Genomic DNA, 26,993 nt, shown 5'->3' on the forward strand with positions numbered 1-26,993 from the left:
AAAAGTTCTCAATTGTCATTTAATAATTGAAATAAAATATATAACAATTATGATTTCTTTTATTAATTTAAACATAAACACTTAAAAAATTTTATTAGCAGACTTACAATATGTACACATTATGACAAGAGTTTTTATAAGTGAGTTTGCACTGCTGCATTATATAGATTTTTATTGTCAAAATCTCTCATGCAGCAAAATAGTTCTTGAACATTTAAACAAATGGACAGAGTGTCATATAAATCTATCACTGTATTAACACATTAATTGTGCTGCTCTCTGTTATCGTCTCTGTCTGCCGCACTAGCATTTCCCTGTAGATATTCTAAGCGGCGGCGGCGCAATTCTTCAGCAGGATCAGTGCTGCTTGATGTGTTGGCATGTGAAGAGTGCTCAGAACTGCTCATGTGACCTAAAGCAAATAATTGTAATTGTTCATTTAAAAAAATCAAGATAGTAATTATATATGTACAGTTAACAGTAACTAATGATTAATAAGTAGATTTCATTTGTAATAAAGCAGTTAGAGATGTATATTACTACAAACCACTGCTTTCTACTTTCTAAATCCTAAAAGTAGAATTTGTTTGCTCAAAATCTGGATGAGGCTATATTGTGGTAAATACAAACCTTATTACACTTGCAATGAAAACTATTAAAAAAATATGATGCAAGAACATGAAATCAAACAAAATAAAGAATGGGAACATTTCGGTTCATGGGATGTTTACCTAAAGGAGGTAAACTCTAGAAAGGGTCCTTAATAACAAGAAGCTTATATTATTTATAGTGTATTATAAATTTTAACATTACAAAAAATTGTCCTTTATTGGTTATTAGAAATACATGGCAATTTCTTATCTCTTTAAAAGAAATTAAATACTTATCGATGATTAAAATTATATCATCTAAGTAATAAAACTTTCAAAATTATTTTAATAGAGACACACTTGTGCATTGAGTGCCATGTAAGTAAGACATATAGATTGATGATTCTTAAGTAAAATTTAAGGCAGCCAGATATATTTATAAAACACTCAAAAATGTTGAAAACTAAAATTATAGTAAAACTATGTTTTTAAATTGCTATTTAACATAAATTTTTAAGGAAAAATGTAAGGAATTCATGAAAAGTATTTCCTTTCTTCATGGCCCAGTTGAAACAATATTGGTTTATTCTTACTCACCATTTTTTTCTTTTAGTATTTATTTATTCTTCCTCACAAAAATTCATCCAAAAAAGCAATAAGAAAATTGTAATAAATTAAAGTAGTCTCAAATCTGAATAATCTCCAAGCAAAATAAAAATATAATTCATTCTTCATGGATAGTTGAATGTTCTCTTTTTTAGATATTGAGTAATATTTCACTAAGGTTAGTTTTAAATTAAAAATCATGAAAGAATAACTTTTTCTTTAAATAATTTAAAGTTTTGCATCAGAAAAAGCGGCACAATTAAACTTATCTGTACCGCATTTTATTATTCAATGACTGCATATTTGTATAAATCAATAATGAATTTAAAAAAAGGAACTACGCTTGAATCAAAAACCACAAGTCTAATTTTCAAGCAATAGCATAAATTTATAAAGAGAAAAAAAAATTTAGACTTCAAATTTATGCATTGTTATTTGAAAAATAATAATATACTATAGTAAGTTTTCTCCGACAATAGTCATTTCTTTATCAAACTGTATTACTGTGGCATAGAAATACTGAATTATGCATATGTAATTGAAATGGACAGCATTTAACACTGAGATAATGAAATCAGGTTGAGTTTAGTCACATGTGACTAAACTCATTCTGATTTCATTATCTCAATGTAGGATTTTAAAAATATTAACAATAAAGTGCTAAAAACTTTATATGTTTTCATGGCATGTATTTCAAAAGTTAATTATATATCTTTTAATTATCATAAGTAAACAAATTACCATTCATAGTTGGTCCACTTTCTGTTTTTGTAGAAGGATTGGAATTTTTCACATTATTTTGACTTGGAGTGCTGACTGGCACACTTCTGAAATTCATAAGGGAATTAGTAATTTATGAGGTAGACTGAAAAACATTGATTATCCTAAGTAATTGATACTGGGTGCTTTGGATAATAGAAGTGTTCGGATTATAAAAGCAACATCATTTTCTTTATTTATATTCATTAATAATTTCTGAAAATTGAGTTGTTTTTTACTAACAGTGTTACTTAATATTTCAATTTAATTATAATGAGTCCATTTAATTAGTGTCTCTTTGTCAAATAGGATAAAGATAAGGATCATTAAGATAATTGTTTTAACTGAATAATGATACACTATCCTTTCGAATTAACCATTTGTACAAGAAAGCATCTAATTTAGAATCGTTAGCGGATTTCATTGTTTTTTTAAGTTGATTTCATATATTTATATTCCGTTGGAAGCTTTGAAAGGGCTTCCCTCGATTCCATTTGCACGGAGACATTATATTTTTATTGTGCAGATAATAAAGCACTTTTCTTTTAAGCAGAAAGAAAAGCAATCATGATCAAGCTGAAAATAGCCTAGTAACAATGAAAAGAGAAATGAAAATACAAAAATTACTTTTTCAGATTTCTTTACAAAATCCAAAGCAACGAGCAAACAAAATGTTTATTCAAAGTTAATTATCTTAAAAAACAGGAATAAGGAGCAGAAAGATTTACTTGTTAATGAAAATCGCTTCGAAAAAATTTTTAAGTCAACGAAACATTTGACTTTTTCCACCTTAATAAATTTTGAAGCGCAATTGAAATTTTACATTAAGAAGTACAAATATATTAATTTGTTACTTACATAAAATGGTAATGAAATTGAGAATAGAAAAGAAACTAAATATGTGTGCCAAAAAAAAGGAAAAAACTAGAATTGATTATGGTTAACAGAAGTATTCAGAGGAAAGAGAATTGTATACTACTGTTGTTTAAAAATTATCTTTAAGCTTAGTGGTGTATATGTAATACTAAAGCTCACCTCATTGATGCAACTAAAGATGAATATTGTTGCATTTGTAACACAGCACCATCTAACATAGTTTGTATATTGCGCAAACACCTTATTCTGGCTTCCAGATTTTCTCTTTCCTGTCCTTCCATGGCTTGTAATTCTTCCACTGATAAAGAACTGAGATCTGCAGCGGGTATGGGAGGAGGTGGAGGTAGAACTGTAACATGTTTTCAAAAGTTTTGAAAAATAATTACTTTTAAAAATTTTGGAGTACTTTTTATTAATTTTTGAGAAATTTTATAGGTATATTGACAACAGATATATCATTTTAAGTGTTAAATAAAATATATTCTAACTGTAAAGGAAGTAGTTTTGCAATTATTTTAAACAAAATTTAAAAATGATTATTTAAAAAGTTATTAAAATGTCAGCACATGTAAAAATTAAAGTTTGAAATAAACTAAAAGATTTGATACTCTTAAAAACTTCCATTTAAATAATTAAAATTGGGATTAACCCTGGCTTTGCTTTTCTTTAAAAAAAAGGGAGGGAGCAAGTTGTGGGTAGTGAAGAAAATTCACTAGCACTTTGCCAAGGGGCTGAACACTTTGAGAGTTAAGCAAAAACCTTGTTTAATAATGAAAGTGTAAAAACACATAAAAATCAAAGAAAACTTTGTTTGAAAGTTAGTAAGATAAAATAAAGAAAAATATAAAATGCTGATAAATTTTGTCATCAACCACACATATAAAACTGTTAAGAAAAAAGGTGAAAAAACATGAATTAAAGTTATATACTCTTTTAACAACAATAAAGAATCATAGCAGAAATATAACGTAAAAAGAGACAGGGGAAAAATGAGAAAAATGATGTGAGAAATTTATGGAATAATTCAGATGGCAATAGGCAGAATAGGAGGAAACCTTGAAAGGAAACAGATTCTTCCACTAGACAAACATACTTATCATGAATGCGATGACTCATTTGTTTTACAAGGTATGGCTTTTTAGCTATCATACCAATAGATATTATGCTTTTGGACCATTTAAACTCTGAATGTTTACATTTATGACAAAAGCAATATCGGTCAGCTGTGAACATTTATTTTTCCTAATTAAAAAAAAAATAGCAAGGGTAAAGCAATAAGGTATGACAATTACAACTTTCTAAATTTTAGGGTTTACTATATATGAATCCACAGCCAAATATTTTTTCATTGCTCAAAAAGTAATTTGGATTTTTTTAAATATATTTTGACAGAATAAAAATAATGCTTTACTTAGCAAAATAACGTGCATCTTAAGTTTTAATTATTGTCCTTTATAAGTCTAAATAATTGGTATTACAATCAGTAGAACATACAATTGTTTATTCTCAATTGCAATGTAATTACATTTATTCAAATAAATAATAATAGAACTTTTAAAAAATTTTTAAATTTACTAAGTATGAAAGGAAAACGGTGATAATTTACCACTTACAAAAAGGCATGCAGGGAAAAGGTGGCATAAATAAGGGAGGGGCATTTGTAGGTTGAGTACCAGCAGACGTAGAAGGTCCAGAAGAAGTTGATGGCCCAGGCTGACCACCAGCAGGAGCTAACAATAAAGAAATCGATTAATTTATACTGAATATGAATTATTTAATTCAATTTCAGAAAACTGATATTTGAAAGATAACATACTTTCGTGGATTTAAATTTTAAACTCTCAAATAATACTTTACAATGTTTCATAGTATTAAAATGTAAAAACTTTCATAAATTGAAATCTAAATATATTACTGGGCAAATAGGAGTTAATAAACGTGTACAAAACGACACAAAGAAAATTTAGCTTTACATATTTCAGAAGATAAATATAAAGTCTACATTTAATGAAACTTCTTTCACATTATCAAATAACAGTCAGATATAAAACGTAAGGATAACGTCAGATATAATATGTTTCAATGATTTTAGTTTAAAATTTTAACAGTTTTTAATTCACTTGATAAAAAATTTAAACTCAGAATGAAATCATACTAACTTAGAGTTATATGTAGCTGATAAGATATATCAAGCTCTTGTTCATCTAATTTATAATGAATTAATTCAGTTAAAAGTTAAATTAAGCACAACTCACTAAACTTTACCTCACTAAATTGATTTAGTAATAACTAGTCTTTGCATTATAAAATAAAGATAAAACAGAAACTTTCTAAAGCAATTAATTAACAGAACCCATCTCAAGTCCACATTTAAGAAATATTTCACCTGACTACATTAATGAATTTTTTTTTCTAAGACTTGAAAATGATAGATAATAATTGTTACACCAAAAAGGAATATGTACCAAACATGCTTAAAAAATTCAATGAGTAGCAACCAAAAACCATTTTAAAAAGATTGAATATGGTATCAATTTAATTACATGTAAAGCTGAAATTTTCTGAAGAAATTTTTTTTCTTTTAAATATTGCTCTTCTTTTTTTTACTTGAGTTAGTATTTTGTGCACTTTATGTTCCTTTATGTTAATAATAAATTATATGGAAAATTATTTCAATAAAAAAGAATTACGATTTTGAATAATATTTGCTGATATAATATTAAAATAAACCTTGTAATATATATAATATATATTAATAATATTATTAACATATAGTATATTTATTACATTTTATTATATATTAATATCATAATACTATATATAATTTGTAATAAATATACTATTAAAATAATCCTTGAATAATATTTCTTTTAAAAAGTTATAAACAACTGTATAGGAAAAACTTATTAACTGATTAGTCATGATGAATAAAACGGTGCATAGAAAATAATGAATATATTGAAAAAAAAAGAGAAAATTTTCAACTTTTTTCGAATTATTTTAGTTATAAAAATACTTTTTGAGTGACCTAAAAAAAATAACACATTAGTAGATAAATCAAAATTTATTTTAACTTATTTAACAAAATGTAAATAAAATATTTATAATTACTTATCTTTTATAACGTTTAAAAATAAATCTTAACTAAATAATGATCAAAAAATAACTAACTTAAGAAAACAACAATAAGCCAACATGAATTACATTCCAAACACTTGCACACAAACTTCAAACAATTAACAAAGTAAAAAATAAATGTTGTAATACTTATGCACATTAAAAGCTTTTCTAAATTTCAACATGGCTTGTACTCAAAACAAAATTATTTCCTTGACCTTTCCAGGTAGATTTATGTAAAATTAATTAATAATAAAAATAACAAAATTTATATTTAATAAAATTGTAAATTAGAAATATAAATAAAATTGTAACTCTAAAAAAGACTTAATATTTTATTTCAAAAATTCAAATAATTTAAATTATGCCAATTTTAATATTGACTAGAAGCATTAGTGTCAAAATCATAAACATAAATGAAAGGGAAAATAAGACTGGGGGTATTTACTGAAGAAATTTACTGTTATCAGACAACAAAATTTAAAAATTTATTATAAGTAAGAAGTTGTAGCCAAAAAAAAAAATTGAAACATATAAATAATCTGTGTATAATTGAAGCTAAATCATATTTAATCAATATAACTTTTTTGAAAACAAAGACATAATATAATAAATAAAATAAAAAACATATAATTAAGGTTAATTTAAAAATTATTTATTTTTACAAAGTTAAACATCAACTCAAAGAATATCATACATACACTTTCTCTAAACGAGAAATTTATACAATATATTAATTTAGTTTTTCAAATGAAAATTACTTCTTTTTTTAGTTAAAACACAAATTTTATAGATAAATCTCACTTAAGCATCTCACTTAAATAGCAATAAAAAAGTATATTTTTAAAAAAAATTTAAGAGGTTCTTTTACGTTCTAAATTACATATTTTATTTTACCAGAGGCTTGTTGAGATTGAGGAGCATTTGCAGGATGAGCAACTTGTGGAGCTGGCTGTTGTTGTTGTGGAGGAACAGGTGGCATCATAAAAGGAAATACTCCAGGAAAAGCATTAGGTAAGAAACCAGGCCCTGATTTTTTTTTACAAAAAGAAAGAAGAAAAAAGAATTGGTTAATGTGAATGTTTTGCTACATAATACTGGCTTTGAAGCCTATACATTTATCTTGCAACTTAAATAGTTGAAATGTTCTCTTGGAGAAGCAAATGAACTGGCTCATTTACAATTGTGCACAAATATAATTAATTTCTAAAAATAATAAAAAGGGGAAAAAATTTTTCCATCCAAATAAATTTAAGAGAAAAATAAATAAATAGTTACAGAGACTTCATTTAAAATCAGCCTTACATTTAACACTATAGAACAAGCAATTATCTAAATTATAAACTATACATTTCCAAATAAAAACTAATCTATACTTAAATTGAGAGGGAATTTTTTCCATAAAAATTTATATTTAACTCAAAACCTATATGTAAGAAGGATAAATAAATTGTTTGTAGTGATTCAAGTAAACGACACACACAGTTTTAAAATGCATTAAAGACCCCTTCATAAATAAAGTGAAATAGCAACTGATAACAAAAATGGAAATTGCTCTAGCTTGTAATACCAGGTGTCATGATATTCCGTGCTTAAACGACTGCAAGCTGGCTCAAACAAAATATTTAAGAGTTAATTTAAAGTACTCTATAATTCTTACATTTCAGTATATTTTATAATTTAAATGAATCTGAGTATTAACTAATACTCCTACTTTTAACTTCAAAAAAGTTACAAAAACTTAACTTGCATACTGAAAATTATGGCAATTTATATTAATATACATGTTTGCTATATTTTAAATGTAACTATAATAAATTGTAACCCCACATAAGGGTACATATTACACTTATACATTTATAACTTTATAAAGAATATATTATAAAGTTATAAATGTATAAGTGTAAAATTTAAAATATAAATTTTGAATACATAATTGTCAACCAACTGAATTTAATTATACAGTGATATCACAACAATTCGAGTTTCTAGTTATAAATTATTACAAATCAAATTTATTGTTGTTAAAAAAGAAAAATATCACAAGAAGTCATATCCCTTATCATTTTGGCACCAAAGTAAATGGATTAATTCAAAATATTCAACAATCTTATATTTTGAAATTTTTCAAAATGCTTACTTATTTTTAACCAATCAGGTCTAATCAATTTCATTTTTAAGAAGCTAATGAATACTGTTAATCAGCACAAAATCCATTAGAATACATAAAGTTTTATACAAATATATTAGAAATGGGTTAAAATACACACTCAGTTTGAATTCTTAGACAATTCACACATTTTTCCAGGAAAACAATTTACCTAGATAAAAATAAATATTCAAATAATAAACTGGAAATAATCTTTTAAGTTATCAAACATATGTAGTAAAAAGCTTGTTAGACTTGACATTAAAATCTATTTTGGCTTAATAAACATACCTCTATATTACATGAAACAAAATTTGTCTACAATTTTCTACTCAACCAAAATAAACAAAATGCTAGTACCTAATTTATCACATCTAGAACAATATATTTCACTTGAAAGGTGAAAAAAAAGTTAAGTATCTCAAAGATGAATTTTGGCATTGATTAACTTTTAAATGTTTTTTCGCTGCACTATTGGTTGCTTTATATGAACATTACAAATAATCTAAGATAGAAATTAGAAAATTTATAAAGTTTCTATTAACCATTTGTAAAACAGTTTTCCAATTCTACAAATTTTTCAAAGTGAAGTGATTCACAAACGAAAAATAAATTCTGATTAAATTATTAACAAGGCAAAGAGCTTACAATTTGCAATATTAGGTGCTTGTGGTTGCTGCTGTTGAGCTCCAGGGATTCCTACACCAGGAACAGGAGCATTCTGAGCTGGTTGAGCAGGTGCAGGAACTCGTAGCACATCCATTCGACAAGTCGGACAGGTCTGTTGTCTCTGAAACCATGATCTCAAACATGATGCATGGAAAATATGATTGCAAGGCAACTTTTTGCTACTTCCAGATCCAGACATCTCTTCACGACAAATAATACAAACATTATCCATGGTGGCAAGTTCTTCAGCTGTTGCATCAGGATATCTGACAATTAGAAGACAGAAAGTTATTAAAGTAATACTTTAATAATATATTAAAGTAATACTTTAATAATATTACTTAGAATATAAAACATTTTCATATAAAATACCATATGCATGCTAACTTGTAACATGAAACAGAAAATTTGAATTTTACATAATTTATTTCCATTTTAATATATGTCTGTCAAGAAATTTTTAAAGCCCCTCAATAAGATATTAACAGTGAATATACATATTTTTAGAGTTAACAAAACACTATATGGTAGAATAGAACAGCACTGACAGATTATGTTGGTAGGTTTGTACAATGAAATACCTTAATAATTTTTACTTCAATGCAATCTTATTGGTAAAAGAAATTAACCTTAAATATGCTAATAATTTCATATAAATGTAATATAAAGTTATGAAATTGGATACTAAAAATACCCATTCTCGGTGTTAATATACCTTTCTCTGACAGATTCAGGTTCTTGACCTTAAAATAGAGGTACCTGCACTCTTGAAAAAGTGGTCCTCATAGTTAGTTGTGGAATGGTCAAAATTTTAGATCTTTTAACGTTAATTTCAGTTTTTAAGTTTTAATTTCTCATGTTTGAAATTTTCATTTCTAGTGAACTTTTCAAACAAAATATTAATTTGAAATAAGATTTTAATTAAAAAATTATTTTAAGAGAATTACATTTTTTTATGACAAATATCAGTTAATACAATTAACTCACTTCAATATGCCTCAAAATTTTCACTTAAATATATCTTTAAATTACAACTCACTCTTCATAATTTTGAACTAAATAAAGTAACTCATTTGATTTAGTAAATAATTAACTTTCCTAAATATTTGATAAAAATGTCCTAAAAATTAAATAAAATTTTCTGGAATAATACTTACAGAGTATTCATATTTCGTATCGCTCGACGAGACATTATGACATCATTTACAGCTTTTTTAAATGCCCTGAAATATTATAAAAATTCACCAATTAGTGCAAATTTAATTATAAATAATGCATGGCTGTTTAGGAATACATTAGAAACAGATTAATTATGAAATTAGATTTAAATAAAATTAAAAGAGAATTTTAATTATAATCACAAATTTAAATTTGCATAATGTAGAACTACAGTTCAACTGTAAAAACTGCTAAAAATTAAATTTTAAAAAAAAAAAATATATATATATACAAAGTTTTTTTTACAAATTTTTAATCAATAAATTTTTTTCTTCTTTTTAAGCAATTTAAATAAATTTTTCAATGTTAATTTATACTATTTATTCTATACATACACATGTAAATAACCATTTAATTTTATTAACTCCCGAGAAGGTACGTCCTAAAAAGTTGTGTGAGGTATCTCATACTTCTATTCGTGAAACATGATGCAAATAGTATTATTAAGTTCTTATTTATTATAATAAGTGAATTTACTATAATAAGTGAATTATATTTTATTTACAATAAGTGAATAAAACTTGAATGATAAGAAAAATATTTGATAGTTTATAATAAAATTGGGGAAATCAAAGTTAGTGCATATGGAAACAGAAATAAAGTAAACGTACCACTAAGTTTAATTAGATCTCTAATACACAGTGCTTATTTTATTTGCGTGTATTTTGAACAAAATGCATTAACGTGATTATCGTAAAGAACTTTTTTTAAATTTTAACTATTTCTTTCGAGTGTTACTGTCCCTGATTCGTAATCATTACACATTTGTACTTAGCCATTTGAAGCTCTTGGGGTGGTCAGCAGTGAGTCTTTTCTTGTCAGAAAAAAATTTAAAATGACAAAAGATGACAAAATAAGATTTTTTACATTATTTGAAAACCAATAATAAATGGAGAAAATAAGGTTGAAATTTGGGGAAAAAATCGTTTTACAGGGGTTTATTGCTTCAGAGATCGTAATATTGAAAGGAGAATAACATTAGTTCATATGAAAGTTCATCAGGACCATGAAACATTATCGTAATAGAGGGAGTTATTGTTGTATTGGATATCGTAGTAGCGAGAGTTCGCTATATATATAATAAACAAATTGCAAAAATATTTTCACAGATTTTACAGAATCATGATCAATAACTTATTTTTGTCAAAGAAGATTTTATTAGCCACCATCATAGCATTTTATGCATAACTTTAAATTCTCATTTTATTCTTAAAATCATTAATTAATTTATACAATTATGTGGAAAAAAAATCATTAAAATTTATTTCAAAAAAGTTAGTTCCAAAAATAGTTGCTCTTTCATTTCAAAAAGTTATCAGTTGCATTTCTCAGAATTAAATAATGATTAATTTTAAATATATACTAAATAAAAGCATTTTATATTTTATATTTTCAATCATTATTAATATAATTCAATAATGTTAACAAAGTGAAAGACTCTTCAATTTATACTTTTTTAAAATCTTGCCTCAAATAATTATTGCATTTTCTTCATAAAATAACTCAAGAGTACTGAAATTTTTTTAAACAAATCCATTAGAATAAAGAGCCTAAAATACATTATACAATTAGTGGACGGTTCCTCAGTTACAAACTCCCACTATTACTAATATGATCTTTATTAATTTGAATGAATAAAAGGGAAATGAACATTTCGAAGTGAAGTTCTGTGATGGTTAACTATTCTGGTTCTCCATGAAAATACTTAATTAGTGAGCAGTCCCTACATCAAGCTCTAAGATAGTGATTGGTTTAAAAATATAGCAATACAAGAACTTTATTGGCTTTCCTGTGATGTAAATAATGGCACTTCATCAACGAACGAATTATCAAGAAAAGAAAACGAAACTTTATTTTGCAATTTGAAAAAAATATGCAGTAATGTTTAGTTCAGCCTGGTGATCAACTAATATTCGAAAGATTTTTACTTTGATATCAGAAAGCAGGAGAAGAAGCCTGAAATCCAGAGGCTCTCACAAAATTTAGTGAGCTGCATACCTGAGTGCAGGAACCCTTTCGCCCTTTCAAAGAATTGGGTTCAACATACATGCATGCGAATCTGCGATTATAACCCACATGTGAATCAATTGCCACTTCCTTAGGATATGAACATCAGTATGCTGAAACGGATTGTGGTTGATTGACACTGCTGTGAAAATCACTAATAGCATAATTTGTGGTAACAATCATCACGATTAAATAATCTCTTTTTGGAAAAAAGAAAATTAAGCACTTTTTTCTAACTCAATGAATATAAAGGGCCTAAAAACCTTTAAACCTCTGAGAGTTAGTCCCGGCTTTTTCTGAACTTTTAGCTGCTGGCTTCCCTGCATCAAAATATAGATTTCTTCTATTTCATTTCTGGAAGAGTAGTGTGATTTTCATACATTTTTACTCATGGACTTGACGCTTGGAGGGTTAAGGGCTTTAAAAAAAACTATAAAAAAGCACCTTCAAGCAATATTTAAAAATGTCATACACTCTATCAAGTGAAAATTTGTTCAAAATGTCAAGATCAAGTTGAAAGTCAGATATTAAATGGAATAGAGAATTCAGGTTTCACTAATTAGTTATATTTCAATTTTTTTACAGAACAGGGATGCATGTACTTTTGTTATAATTCACCCCATGCAGATTAAAATAACGTGTCAGAGAACCATTTCTAGCATCATTAAATATCCAAAGTAAACGGAACAATACTACTTACCTTAAACTTAAATACATAGGCCTTATTGCAAATAATGGAAATGTGTGAATTTTTATCATTATGGTCATGAATAATAAATATAAAACAACCTTGAAAAAACCTAAAATAAAAAAATTACTAATTAGAAAAATCACAAGGCAAAATAAAATATTGATAATGTATCAATATTTGATTTCTAAACACGATACAAATAAAAGATACAAACAAGATGCTTTTTACAAAAATACTATTCAAACATTAATTGAATCACCCACTAATAAAATTTACTGTTAAAAAAAATTTTTTTTTTTTAATAAATCAGGTCTTTTTTCACATTTACCAATCATAGCTCTGAATATTAGTTATGCTAATATTAGTAATACTTAATATTATCTAAAAACAATGTTACCAAAATATTTAATATTTCTAAGTTAAAACAGTAAAAATTATTAGATAAAACTATTACAAACTCATCACTGAATCAAAAAATACCATAATTATTTTTTTTTCTCGGTTCAACACCATCATAAATTTTTCAAGGACCGAGACTCAATTTGCCAATTTTTTTTTTCAAATTTTTTTTTTCAAATTTTCAATTTCTACATAAAAAAATTAATTCTAAAATACACGCACCAAAACAATGCTCTCTTCATTTTTATATAAACAAATTACACATTAATTAAGTTTTAAATGTATTTGTATTTCATTTAAGTAAACAAAATCTAACAACAAATTATTTTCCGTGAAACTAATGGCAAGTTATAATTAAAAATTTCATGGCACTTTTATCTCCACTCATTACTTTATTTTTATTAATCTATTTTAAGCATCAAATAATAATTTAGACGTTATTTCTCAGTATAACAACTTTAATATCAATTAAATCAGATTTTTTAAAAAAAATTTCTACTTAAATCCATATTTAAAAAGAAAACATCAATTTATTTCAATTACATCAACCCTTATAGCATTATCTGAAATTTAATCATAATCTTGTTTTAACTTTCATTATTTCAGTTTTCAAAAAATAAAATTCTACCTACACACTTTATCATTACATTGATTTAAACAATTTAAAAACTATGATTTATTATCAGTAGCATTTAGTAAATAAAGGTTACTATACACATTTGACTTTTCCAGAAAAATTTCAATAAAACTCTAAACCACATTTACAGTATAAATAGCAAATAGATATTTAACAAAACTTACTTTTTGATAGAAAATATTTTCCAAATGTTACAATTTGATCTAAAAATTTCTACTAATGATATTTTACATACATGTATGATAAGTAAAAGTGAAATTTCGCACAATTAAAATAAAAGTTTCAAGTAAGGCTTTCTAAGTTGAATTTTGATATAAATAAACCAAAATCAAATTAACCTGCTTCTCAGAGGAATTGTCTCCAGAAATAATAGTAAATATGTTATAAAATATTATATATATTTAATTAATTTTATCTTATTTTATTGGGTAGGTTTTATTACAGTAATTTTAAAATAAAAGATTTGTCAGAATATTTTTTTCCTGATTTGGACTTTAAAAATATATGAAAATTTTTATTATTTCAACATTTTTAAATCAAATTTCTTGATAATATTAATGTTAAAAGAATACAAAATATTTAATTCTAANACTTACTTCTATTGAATACGGCATTTTGCGTAGTTTGGAATTCGACAGCATAATACAAGATTTCGTTGAATCCAAAAATCGCAAAAAAGTAATATAATAGATCATAAGATTCTGCAAAATAATTTATTACCGAAAAATATATTGTATTTTTATTTGCATCTTCATAATTTTGTGCAAAATACACGTAGGCCTGCATTTTTTGTAGGCCCTAGGCACGTGCCTAGTGTGCCTATAGGTTAATCTGGCCCTGCCCACATGTGAATCAATTGCCGCTTCCTTAGGATATGAACATCAGTATGCTGAAACAGATTGTGGTTGATTGACACTGCTGTGAAAATCACTAATAGCGTAATTTGTGGTAACAATCATCAGGATTAAATAATCTCTTTTTGGAAAAAATAAAATTAAGCACTTTTTTCTAACTCAATGAATATAAAAGGCTTAAAGATCTTTAAACCTCTGAGAGTTAGTCCCGGCTTTTTCTGAACTTTTAGCTGCTAGCTTCCCTGCATCAAAACATAGATATTTTCTATTTCATTTCTGGAACAGTAGTGTGTAGCAGGGTGATTTTCATACATTTTTACTCATGAACTTGATGCTTGGAGGGTTAAGGGCTTTTAAAAAAACGAAAACTATAAAAAAGCACCTTTAGGCAATATTTAAAAATGTCATACACTCTATGAAGTGAAAATTTGTTCAAAATGTCAAGATCAAGTAGAAAGTCAGATACTAAATGGAATAGAGAATTTAGGTTTCACTAATTAGTTATATTTCAATTTTTTTACAGAACAGGGATGTATGTACTTTTGTTATAATTCACCCCATGCAGATTAAAATAGCATGTCAGAGAACCATTTCTAACATCAGTGATAGCAAAATAAATAAACATCCAATGCAAACTATTCAAAGTAAACGGAACAATATTACTTACCTTAAACTTAAATACATAGGCCTTATTGCAAATAATGGAAATGTGTGAATTTTTATCATTATGGTCATGAATAATAAATATAAAACAACCTTGAAAAAACCTAAAATAAAAAAATGACTAATTAAAAAAATCACAAGGTAAATCACAAGGCAAAATAAAATATTGATAATGTATCAATATTTGATTTCTAAACACAATACAAACAAGATACTTATTACAAAAATACTATTCAAACATTAATTGAATTGAATGCAAATATTTTTAATCCTAACCAATTGTGAAAAAACTAAATTTTTAAAAAGTATATTTCCAACTATTTATTAGAAAACATAGCAACCAACTAACTACTTAGTAGGAGTCCACTGTACCCTTTCCTCATTGGCAAACTCAGTTGGCATGATTGCAACTGCATTTGATTAGGAATTGCTGACTATCGAGATTGCTCTTTTTCAGCTGATCTGCCACTTAAATAAGTTCTCCAAAGCTGTCATATTTAGTGACACCAGGGTCACGGGTGTCAACCTCAAATTTTTTGTCTTTTGTAGTCCTTGAATATCGAAGATTGTTACAAAGCTTCCTATCTGCAAAAATGATATTGTTTCACAGTGGATCCCTGGCAATGAGATTGCCGATTCACTGACCAAAAAGGGTGTCTTGACTCTACAAACATCTCCTTCCAGTATATCATTTGGAAAGGGGAAAAAAACGATTAATCAAAAATACCATGTCTGAGGACTTGAAAAAGGGCCTCTCTCTTAGAACAATTCAAGACTCTTGGAAAGACAAATTATTTGTAGTCTCAAAATAACCCACACATAAAATGATGGCTGAGTTTAAAGACTCACCACTAGCCATGATTGTCTCCTGAAACATTTGTACCATTTCAACATAGCTTCAAGTCCTATTTCAGTCTTTTTAATCAGGGACAGGTCACGGATGGTGACCAAATTATCTTATGCTGAGCTTCAGCCAAGCGTAATCCTTTAGTCTACTACTGAGAGGCCAGAGCTTTATGGACTGATAGACAGCTCTCTCATTCTCAATGTTTTTTTTTCTCTCCATATTTGTTATCTGTATGATTCTTAGTATGTATTGATGCAGTTTTCTTTTAATCTTGCTATTCGAAATACAAAAAAAAACTATTTATTAACTGAGTTAATATTTACATTATTTTTATACTCATAATATAGCAATCTTCAACTGTATCATCAATTTTCCTTTAGGTGACAGGAGTTACAATATTTAGCATCAACTGCATTCAAAAATCAAGTTTATAACTGAGGTAGAATAATGCCTAGAACAATTTACTTTAAATAAAAACGTAAGTACATAAAAATTCCTTTTTCAAAAAGCTTTGAAGAACTATTTAATCTTCATAATGTGAGAAAAAGAATCTTGGACTATACATTGACAACAATAAAAATGTTAAAAATAATAAGAAAGTCGTTAGAGGTATTTAACATATGAAGGAAATGAAAAATTTAAAAATAAAAAATCTTTGGAGTACATATGAAATCAAAATGATAAATTAAAATGTGAGGAAATAATAAACTTAAAAGTAGTAAAATATTAAAATAAGACAGAGAAATGCAATCAATATTATTTCTTATCTTTATGTAGTTGTGAGATATGTTACCCAAGTGAATTGTAGACATTCGACAGTTACTTTTTTTTACAAAGACAGCAGATAGATTAATAAATTGCACAAGTTAAAGTTAGTCATTTATTTAATTCCAATTTATCATGAAATTAGAATTAACTATTAGCAACTAAGAACTAGATAGTTCTATTTCCTACAAAATGTATATGTAAATTTAAACTAAATGAAAATAAAAACATTCTATGCAATCAATTATTTCACTCATTTTTAGCAAAAATAAATTTTTAGATAAATAAATAAATTAAAAACTTTCACAAAATTTTTTTTAATTTCATTTTTTGCATACCCATGACTAGTTCACTGTAAAGAAGGAAAACAGCTTTATTTTCCCAAGGATTTTCACTCTGGAGATCATAGAAATGAAGAATGTACTTCATCAATATGTTGAAGACAATACTCAGTAATATGGCATACTGCAAAATAACAAAAATTAAAGCAACTGGCAAACATAACTTTAAAAATATATTTTGACAAAATAAATTAAATGTGGTAATAAAAATAAAAATAATTATCAAAAGTAACTCACTTCAAAACCAAATACTAATTGAACAGATGCACCTTTGGTAACTGTACTCTGATATGCATGATTGACAAAACAAAAATCCAAAATAGCAAGAAGAATAAGAAGAGCTAAAAAAAAAAAATTTAAAAAGTAATTATTAACATACAAGGATTATTAACATACCTGTATTCACTATTGCATCTTAAAAGTCAACTGATTATCATGACATTTTTCTCCCAGTTATTATTTTTTTTAAAGTTACTAATTAAAGAATTTCAGTAATTTAAAAGTTTAAATACTTTATTTAATACAATTCATTTAGAGTAATTAAACATTTATGACTTGAATAATATCCTTATATAGTCGTGAAAATCAAAGCTTCTCCCAGATCAATATGTTAGTTGTTTTGAGAAAATATGGGAATATGTTTCCTTTTTAACACAGAAAAATTGATTCCAATAAAAAAAAATGATATATGACAGAAAAAAATTAAAAGGATATAGAATGTATAATAAAAGCAAAATGAATTATGCTGAAGAGGTAATTGACATTAAAATGATGGGCAGAGAAAACAATTCTATAAAAACAAAAGCTGAGTATGTTTCAATGATGGGATCATTAACATTCACGATTCTTAGACAAATTTGAACTACATTCATAGAATCCAGAGATAAATTTAAAATAATTTGGACGAAAAAACATTTCAAACCAGGAAAGATTACATTTTTGTCACTAAATATTCTTAGATGCAAGTGAAAAAAAAGGTTGTCAAATGTATTTTTAATGTTTCTCTAAACAAATTCAACCACTTAATATAGAATGTTTCTAGTGCTTTGTCACTTTACTAAACTAACATTATGTAATACAACATGGCATACTACCAACTATCTAATATAATGAATTCCAATAACACATTGAAGCCTATTTAACACAGCCATGAATATGGAAAAATTAAAAAAAAAACAAAAACAGAAGCTTGTAAAAGAAGAACTGGTCATTTAAAAAAAAAGTATAAAATGCAAATTAAAAGGAAAATACACAAATTATAAATACACTCTATATATTTTTAGATTACACTTAAGAAAAAACTAAATTTCTTCTGACACTAAATTAACACCAAAAAAGTTTTAAATAATTTTTTAATGGTACAAAATGCTTCAAAGCACTTCCTTTCAGAAAAATTTATAAAAACAAAATATTTTTCTACTAATTAAAAATACAGTATGCATCTAAGATTGAGATTTAAGTCATTTAAGTTGCAATGAAGAAATCACTAAAAGACTCAATAACAAAATTTATTGAAAATGGCTTTTAAATGAGAATAAAATATTATAAATTTATTGAAGATAAAATTTAAAAAAAAATTGTTATAAGTCTTTTGTATTGAATTAAATTAGAATTTTTTTAATATGCTTTAAATTAAAAATTGATATTTTATTACATTACTATTTATGATAAATCATTACTATTCCAAAAGGCATGATAGAGTACAGTTAAGTAATTAAAATGGAAATAATAAATGCGCAGAATTTGTAAAAGAAGTTTTGTTTGCTTGAAATTCTTTTACAATATTTTTTATTGATGATGACTTCTGTAATGAATTAAGTCTTTTGTATTGAATTAAATTATAATTTTTTTAAATTTGCTTTAAATTAGAAATTCCTTAAATGTAGTCTAAAAATAGAAAAAAATTATTTTGAAATATTTACCAAAAAATAAATATTTATATGTTCATATGAATAATAAAACAACTGAAATAAAGTTTTTTCACAATACATTTCTCTAACTAGGACTTTAAACAGATCAAAGTTGCTGATTGAAATGTATTTATTTACTCGTTACCTGACATTAAGTTATAAAAACACTAAATCTCATTTAGTAATGTACTTACATGAAACTCTGATATGAAAAAGTAACGAAATAACAGGACTCCTTTCCATCTAAAACAACACAATAAACTTTAAAGTCTATTTAATGCTAAGACAAATAAATCAATTAAGTGCTAAATAATGAATTAAATCATTACTATTCCAAAAGGCAAAATAGAGAACAGTTCAGTGATTAAAATGGAAATAGTAAATGAGCACAATTTGTAAAAGAAGTTTTGTTTGTTTGAAATTCTTTTATAATATTTTTTATTAAAGATGATGCAATCTTCTTTTTTTTTTAAAAAAAACAACCTTAATGGTGTCTAAAATAACTGTGTTTTAACTGTTCCATAAGCTTGTGCGACAAAAAATCTGCTTTACAACAACAAAAAGAAACAACTACTTATATTTTCAATGCATGCAAAGAAATAAATTTCATTTAGTGTTGCTAAAATAATTGTTTAATGTTTTGAAAATTTAGTAATAAAACTTTTTATAAGTCAGCAATTAATTTTAATTCAAAACCAATACCTTCTTTCCATACTAATGTTTTTATTAAAATACTACATAAGGAAAAAGATGGGATGCACCTTTGACTTTTTTCAGGCTTTCTTCATTTGAAAAACACACACACACAGATCAGGAAAATGTAATAATGCAGAGATAGTTGAAAAATTGTAAATCAGTCTTTTGTTACAAAAAAATTATGCACAAATACATTTTTTATTTCATTTGAATTAAACAAAATATATTGCTACATAAACTTAATGTATAAATAAACTATAAACCCACAATAAATTACAGTGCATTTGGGGAGGACACTGCTGAAATTTATGTAGTGGTTATAGTTTTTAAAAAAGAGCAAATGAAACAGTTTGATTAGTACATGATTTAAAAATTTCATTCACAAAAATATTTAAATAAGAAATAACAGTCGTATTGTTTCAAACACTCAAAAATAAGTGCTCATTTTCAAGACTTGGGGGATGTGACTGTCATTCACGTCTGGAGAGTCTTTAAAATAGACGCCAATTAGAAACATGTTCTTTTTTTATTTTTTCAATTTGCATATTTTTGAAGGGAATGAAGTTTTAAAATTAATATCTTACTGCTTCAGTTTCTTGGGATTATTAATTTAAGTTTGATTATTGCTGTCAATACTTAAGATTTTTTAAAAATTAATAAGTGTAAGAGAATAGAAATATTGAATGTGTAAAATCTAAAGAAGTAATAAAACACTGTAAATAGCTTTATAACAATGTTCATAAAACTTACATAATCAACTCTGTCTTCAGCAAGCCAATGAAAACATTTTAAAAACAGGAGTAACGTAAAGAGAGCAACAAACTTAGGACTGAAATCATCTCTGAAAACAGTAAATGCAAGACATGTCTCTGTTACTGCATACCATGATCGCTCAATAAGGTGCTGAAAATATTTTAGAAATTTCAAACATTAGATATAATTTTCATACATAAATGATTAATAAACAATTGATTTATACAAAATTAAAAATATTAGCTACTTACTTCTGTTTCAGCAGCTCTCAACTGACCAAAAAATATTTTTCTCATAAGTTTACCCAACAAAAGAACTAAAACAAATGCTTGAATGTAAATGACCTGGAAAAGAATTCATCAGATTCAAAACAGGAATTCAATTGTAATTCATTAATAAAATGGGATAAATAATATAAAAAAATTTCATACGGAGGAGTAATTACTCCTTTAACTTATAGCTGCAGATTTTGTAACCATATACAATACCAATGTCAACAGTAAAACTGTTATTACAAAGTTATCACACACTGAAACTAGATAGAACGTAGTTAAAATACTTTATTTATAACTATTACTAGAGTTAGGTAAAATTTTTATTACGATAAAATGTTTCTGAAAAATACAAATAAAAATATATTTGCTAAGAAAATACCAATAGCATAAGGCAATTCACAGTTATATAGTGAATTTTTTTTTGTTGTTGCATGAAATGGAGTCAAAAAATATATAAATTTTAAAAAAAGTTTTTTTAGTTGATGACATTTATTTAAACTGACATAATGAGGATAGCTTGATATGGTTATAGATGAAATGGTGCATACTATGCATTGCTAAGTCTAAATTAAAGTTGTTTCACAAATAAACATGTAGGAAATCTTGATCATTTGTCGAAAGGTTTCTTACTAGTATAATAATTTTCATAAAACCTAATTTTTATATGTTGAAGAGAATTTTAAGTTTAACAAGTATAGTTTTAAATATTTCTTTACAATAATAATTTTAAAAATATTCATAACTATTAATTGTTCTAATATTTAGAGGCAACTAGATTAGTTATTTAAAAAAGTTATATATTTGATGGTCAAAAAGAAAACTTAAATTCACTGTTCAAAGCATGTATTTATTTTTTTACATATTTGGCAAAACAATTAAAAAATTTAAATTTTAAAAATTTGATGACATAATAAAAATGACAAATAATAGTAATAATAGTAAAGTAATCACCATTTCTTGAAGAATGTGTTCTAAAATTAAAGTATTAATAACTAAAATTAGAAGGGGGAAAACATAACAGAGGTGAGAGTAAATTCATAAGAAAAAGATTTTAAAAAATTAGAGAAAATGTTATAAAAAAAATCAATACTGAGCATCTAAAATATATTGCAAGTTATTTTCATTTCTTATTTTAAGCATAACTGGAAAGTTTCTGAAATTAAAAGATTCTTACGTGTATTGTTCAAAAGTAAATATTTGAAAATATTAAGTTTTTTTTTTTTTTAAAAAAAAAAAAAAGAATAATGGTAACTCCTGATGCAAACGATGAAGAAAAAGATAAGGATTTTTTACAGTTTGGAGAAAACTTTTCAAAAATCAAGTTTGTTTATGGCATGTTAATGAAGACATTGAAAATTATGGTATGATGCTGGTTTAAAAAAATGGCTGCAGAAGCTAAAGAAGTGACAAGTATATCATGAAAATTGCAGAAGACCTCAAAGCCTTTGGAACAATGAGAAACTTTCTGGATTGACACTAATTTATAGAAAAAGAACAGGAAACTGTTAAAAATGTTGAAAAGTTTTTTGCATTTTAACCAAAAGAGTGTTTAAACTAAACTTTTTATACATTTCCCATAAATGCATTGTAAATATAATTATCTTTCTTATGCATTGTAAATATTTTTTCAAGGAGTACATAATTTTTTCATTTAGACTTTTTATATTTATAGTATTTTTTTTTTTTCTTCTTGAAGCCCAATACCTCTCATTATTACTTTCCATACTTTTTCAAGTAATTAATTGATATTTTATGTTGACCCGCATTTATCGTTTCAGTGTATCTATCGTTCAAACAAACGGTTCCTTGAAAAAAATTGAACGATGTACTACCATATATGAACAAATTTTTCTAATATAGATTAGCAATAAAAGTGCAATATTATAAAGGACAATTTTTTTTTGAAAAAAAGTAAAAGAAAATTCTTATCTCTTGTAAAAGAGAAGCAAATTATAGATATCATTTTGTTTTTGACAATACTTGTTTTTTAAAAAAAATGAATGTGTCTCTGAAGCATCTAGAAACAAGAAATTGTAAAAAAATATTTGCGATTAGATTGTGGTCTTAATTAAAAACAAAAGTGAATAGTATATAATAAAATGAATACACAGCAAGAGAAAAATATTTTTTTAATATCTAAAAGCAGAGCCTGAAAGACATGTAGAGCAAATGAGGTGCTTTTCAAAAACAATGATTACTTCATTAAAACACTCCACATTCATTTTTAAAAATTGGAGGAAAGAGCAATGGAAGAAAGATAAATATTAAACCTATTCAATTTATTTAGTACATATGGAAAGCAAAATCCTAAGCAATACTTGTCTGTTGACTTTTTAAAGTCTTAGATAATCCTTAGGTAGGTAGATAATCTTTAGAGTAATCCTTGTAACATACACTTTTTTTTCTGTTTTTTATAAATACTTAGTACATAACTGCAATTCTTAAATACAAGGGACATTTTTTATCACCTTTAAGTTATTTTATAAAAAATTGTCAAAAAACAAACCAAAAAAAGGAAACACCCAGGCTCCAAAATATATATTTGTGTGTGATTGTATGTAAATTATTAAACGTATCTCTATTTAAAATAAATATGAATAAAAACCCCATAATTTCTGATGATCTGCATTTTGGATATCCAAATAAAAAAATACAATTAATAAAAAAAAGAAAGAAAATCCTGAATCCTCATCAATCCCTTCCCTAATGTTTGGCACAACAGCCCAGGGTGGGCCAAGGCCTTTCTTGAAGATTCCTCCTGGACAACTTATTTTTTGACCTGAACTACTCTTTCTTAACCCCAATCACACTAAAGTTTAATTTTATAGAACTGAGTCATTACTGTGTAAACCTTCTTCCATTGCAACTAATGAAGGGCTACAATTATGAATATGTTTTAAAATAAATTTGTGAAGACATCTTTTGTTCTTATTTGATGAGAATCATTTACATATGACCGAATCTTAAATATGTATTACATTATTTTCAATTAATGTTCATTGTTTTCTACCATATAATGACAGAAAAAAAAATTACACTTAAAAAAATCAATTATTTATTTCTATTTATAATTCATTTAAAGTGATAGAAAATAAAATATGACTTCTCAAAACAGAAAAAATTTGCCAATAAAGCACCCTTGATATCAAAATAACTTTTCAAGCTCTAAAACTTCAACTTAATTTTTAATAAATATTAAATACTTACTTGAACTACCTAACTCAAATTAAGTAATGAGTATGATGATGCTGACAAGAAAGAAAGAGAAAGCAAAAAAATTGAAACTCGCATGTGAGTGTGATATGCAGTCAACGCATGTTGATATTATTCTAATAATTTCTAATCAGCATATTTAGATTAGCTTTAAAAAAATTTGTTTAACTTACCCCCATACTAGGATTCGATTTAGTAATGTATACAACAGAAGGATAAAATTGCTTTTTATGATAATATGCATTGCCTACTACACCCAGTGTCAGTAGGACACTACCAGCACTCAATAATGCTGCCCGCATTATGATCTCCAGCTTGGCTGAATTAAAGAAACCTAAAAAATAAGTAAAATAACAAATGTTTAATAAAATCAAATACTTAGTTAATAAATGCACACAAAAAGTAAGAAGAAAAATTAATCACCCGGAATGACATTTGGTCTACTGATTATATTTTCACTAACTAGGACTCAAAACTTAATAGCTTATGAAGGAGACTTCAAATATGCTAATTAATATGTACAGACCATATTTTAAATTACGAAATAAGACACAAAAACATACTTTCTATGAATAAACATTTTTTGGGCAAACTTGGATTCTTTCTTCAAAATCTTGGGGATAGCTACAATCTGGGAAATATGGTCCCAATAGTTTGGTCAAGAGAGCAATCAAAAAGTTTGAAACTCTTAATGTTAATTTTATTTTTGCATATTTCTTTGTATCTCGAGAGCTTTTCAAGCAAATTGAAAACCTTTAAGATACAATAACAAAATTCCTTTATCCAAAGATAAATCCATGCAAAAAATATATTTCTATAATCACTTATTATTTTCATAGAGCAGTTGTAAAATTGCTAAACAGTTGCATATTTCTCAGAGCAGTTGTAAAATAGGAACAACTGAAATTCTATTAATGCCTCTAAGCTGAAATTTAATACAAATTCAACACAACACATAATAAATTAATAACAAAACTTGATCAAATTAAAAAAAAAAATTATTTTTTCTGTAAAATAAAAATAAGATGTACACATCTAATGTGGACATTTTTCAATGATAATTGATTTACAAAATTAGAATATAGTTCAGTTATTGTATATAAATTAATATTTGCAAATCCAAAAAATACAGATTACTACAATATTTAAATAAGTTGTATAATAACAATTGAAATAAGTAAATACTTCATTATTGTCGAGTCTTAAATTGCTTATAAGTTGTGGTAGTTAAATTTGTTGCAAATAAATTCTATTAAATTAAAAATCAAATGATAAAACATAACATTTGATATCAATCTACGTATGCAAAAAAAATCACCGGTTAAACTGTGTAAAGTTGCTATTTCTAAGAGTATTTTAAGCCTTATCATCAATTAAAATAAATCTCGCTAAGATTTGCTAGACTAAAAATAAATGCTAATAAAAATAAAATAATTAGACTAAACATAAATACTAGTTAAAATAAAATAATCAGACTAAAAATAGTTCAATTACGATTTTATTTGCTGTTTTATAAGTAAGAATAGAGTCAATACTAGGTTTTATGACACATCCACACTAGCCCTGTGATATGGGGTTAGTGTGGACAAAAACAATGTATTTACTGAAAAAAGATTATTAAAAAGTAAAGGAATGTACCATTAAAAATGAAGAAAAACTTTCAAAAGTTGAAGAAAAAAAAATATATGCTCAAAATAATAATTAAGATTTTTTTTATTTTTTTGCAAATTTATCTTGCAATTATTTAATCTTTCTTTACTATAAAAATTGCTCACACTATAACCCCTCTCCCCTATTATATTATTCATCTCTTATTCAATAATGCATTAAAATATGGTAAGGTTTTCAAAATCACCACTCATAATACACCACATATATATGAAGATTCTACAAAAGCAATATATTCTTATTTAATATTTAAAGCTAAAATCGTATTTATGTTTAGGTTTTAAACTTTTTATAAGACAAATAATATAGATTCATATAAATGTTACTCATTAAATTAAAAATAAGCAGTCAGAAGGAAAACTGTTATTCCTGGCAGAGATTTTCAAAAAAATTCACTTTAAAATTTAAAAAAATCAAAAATCAGATTTTCAAATCATAAAAATAAAAGCTTTAATTGATTCAAAACATTTAAAGACTATATCAACATCAGAACACAAAAAATAAGAAAAAGCAGTAGAAAAGGTATTGTAGATGATACACATCAAAACATATATAGTAATAAAATATAAAGTACCACAGTAATACAATTTACATGAAATATTGACATAAAAATGAATAAATTTTAATAATATTTTTTAATAAGCAGCTACCTATCCTTCCGAATCTCTTGCAACATTCGATTAGGATCAAGATAAAATTTATTTATCAACTTCAAGAACATATAAGTATTAAATATAACCAAATAAAATTAACAAAACTGTACTTTTGACCTCAAGTAAGTATTTAAAATCAATTAGACTAAAATTAATGCATAAATATTTAATTTATCAACTAAATCATTATAGTGACCAATGTAAAATAATGTTAAACGTTCAATGATGTTATACATATAGCAGTAATTAACTTTCTAGAAGAAATCTGCAGCTATATCACTTAAAAATAGATTCAGACATAACTGTCATTACATACGTCACAAATTTTATCAGTACAGAATAAGAATACAAACTAAATAATTTGCATATGTAAGCCAGGCAAAAATTATTGTTATTTCATTTATAACGTGTACTTACAAATTTTGAGCTATTTCTCCATAGATATGGGAATGAATCTCTCGAAAAGCAAAACTATTGCACAGCAGAATTCATTGGTAAACAAGGAATCTCGCATCATAATAATTCGACGTGTAACAGTTAAATGATTTTTTTAACTGTCGTTATTTTTAGAATAAATGAGAAATCAGAATGTAAAATTGATTTTTAAAGATCTGAAAATATTTTACTACACTAATAC

General features: G+C 25.5%; 1 protein-coding gene across 2 annotated transcripts; it reads right to left on the bottom strand.

Moving 5' to 3' along the window:
* Positions 1–76: 76 nt before the first annotated feature.
* On the bottom strand, positions 77–26,936 carry LOC107453754 (septin interacting protein 3). 2 transcript variants are annotated; one of them, XM_043047489.2, is made up of 15 exons: positions 26,774–26,936; positions 24,209–24,369; positions 20,799–20,891; positions 20,545–20,697; positions 19,293–19,341; positions 17,426–17,529; positions 17,186–17,312; positions 15,240–15,339; positions 9,924–9,989; positions 8,746–9,032; positions 6,846–6,977; positions 4,445–4,561; positions 2,991–3,180; positions 1,938–2,023; positions 77–412 (listed from the first exon to the last, which is right to left on the bottom strand). In XM_043047489.2, the coding sequence occupies exons 2-15, from the start codon at positions 24,335–24,337 to the stop codon at positions 264–266; spliced, it is 1,782 nt and encodes a 593-aa protein (XP_042903423.1). In that variant the 5' UTR covers positions 24,338–24,369; positions 26,774–26,936; the 3' UTR covers positions 77–263. The 2 variants fall into 2 exon arrangements, with proteins under 2 accessions (XP_042903423.1, XP_042903424.1); XM_043047490.2 differs by lacking the exon at positions 26,774–26,936 and adding an exon at positions 26,354–26,474.
* Positions 26,937–26,993: the final 57 nt, after the last annotated feature.

This window comes from Parasteatoda tepidariorum, chromosome 1 (genome assembly GCF_043381705.1).
Source record: "Parasteatoda tepidariorum isolate YZ-2023 chromosome 1, CAS_Ptep_4.0, whole genome shotgun sequence".
Classification (NCBI taxonomy): Eukaryota; Metazoa; Arthropoda; class Arachnida; order Araneae; family Theridiidae; genus Parasteatoda; species Parasteatoda tepidariorum.

Coding starts and splice junctions, on each gene's coding strand:
- LOC107453754 (XM_043047489.2), bottom strand. CDS start 24,337: ATGCGGGCAGCATTATTGAGTGCTGGTAGTGTCCTACTGACACTGGGT. Junction 19,342..20,544: donor CTGAAGACAGAGTTGATTAT/GTAAGTTTTATG, acceptor GTGTTGTTTTAG/ATGGAAAGGAGTCCTGTTAT. Junction 15,340..17,185: donor TTACAGTGAACTAGTCATGG/GTATGCAAAAAA, acceptor TTTTTATTTTAG/GTTTTTTCAAGGTTGTTTTA.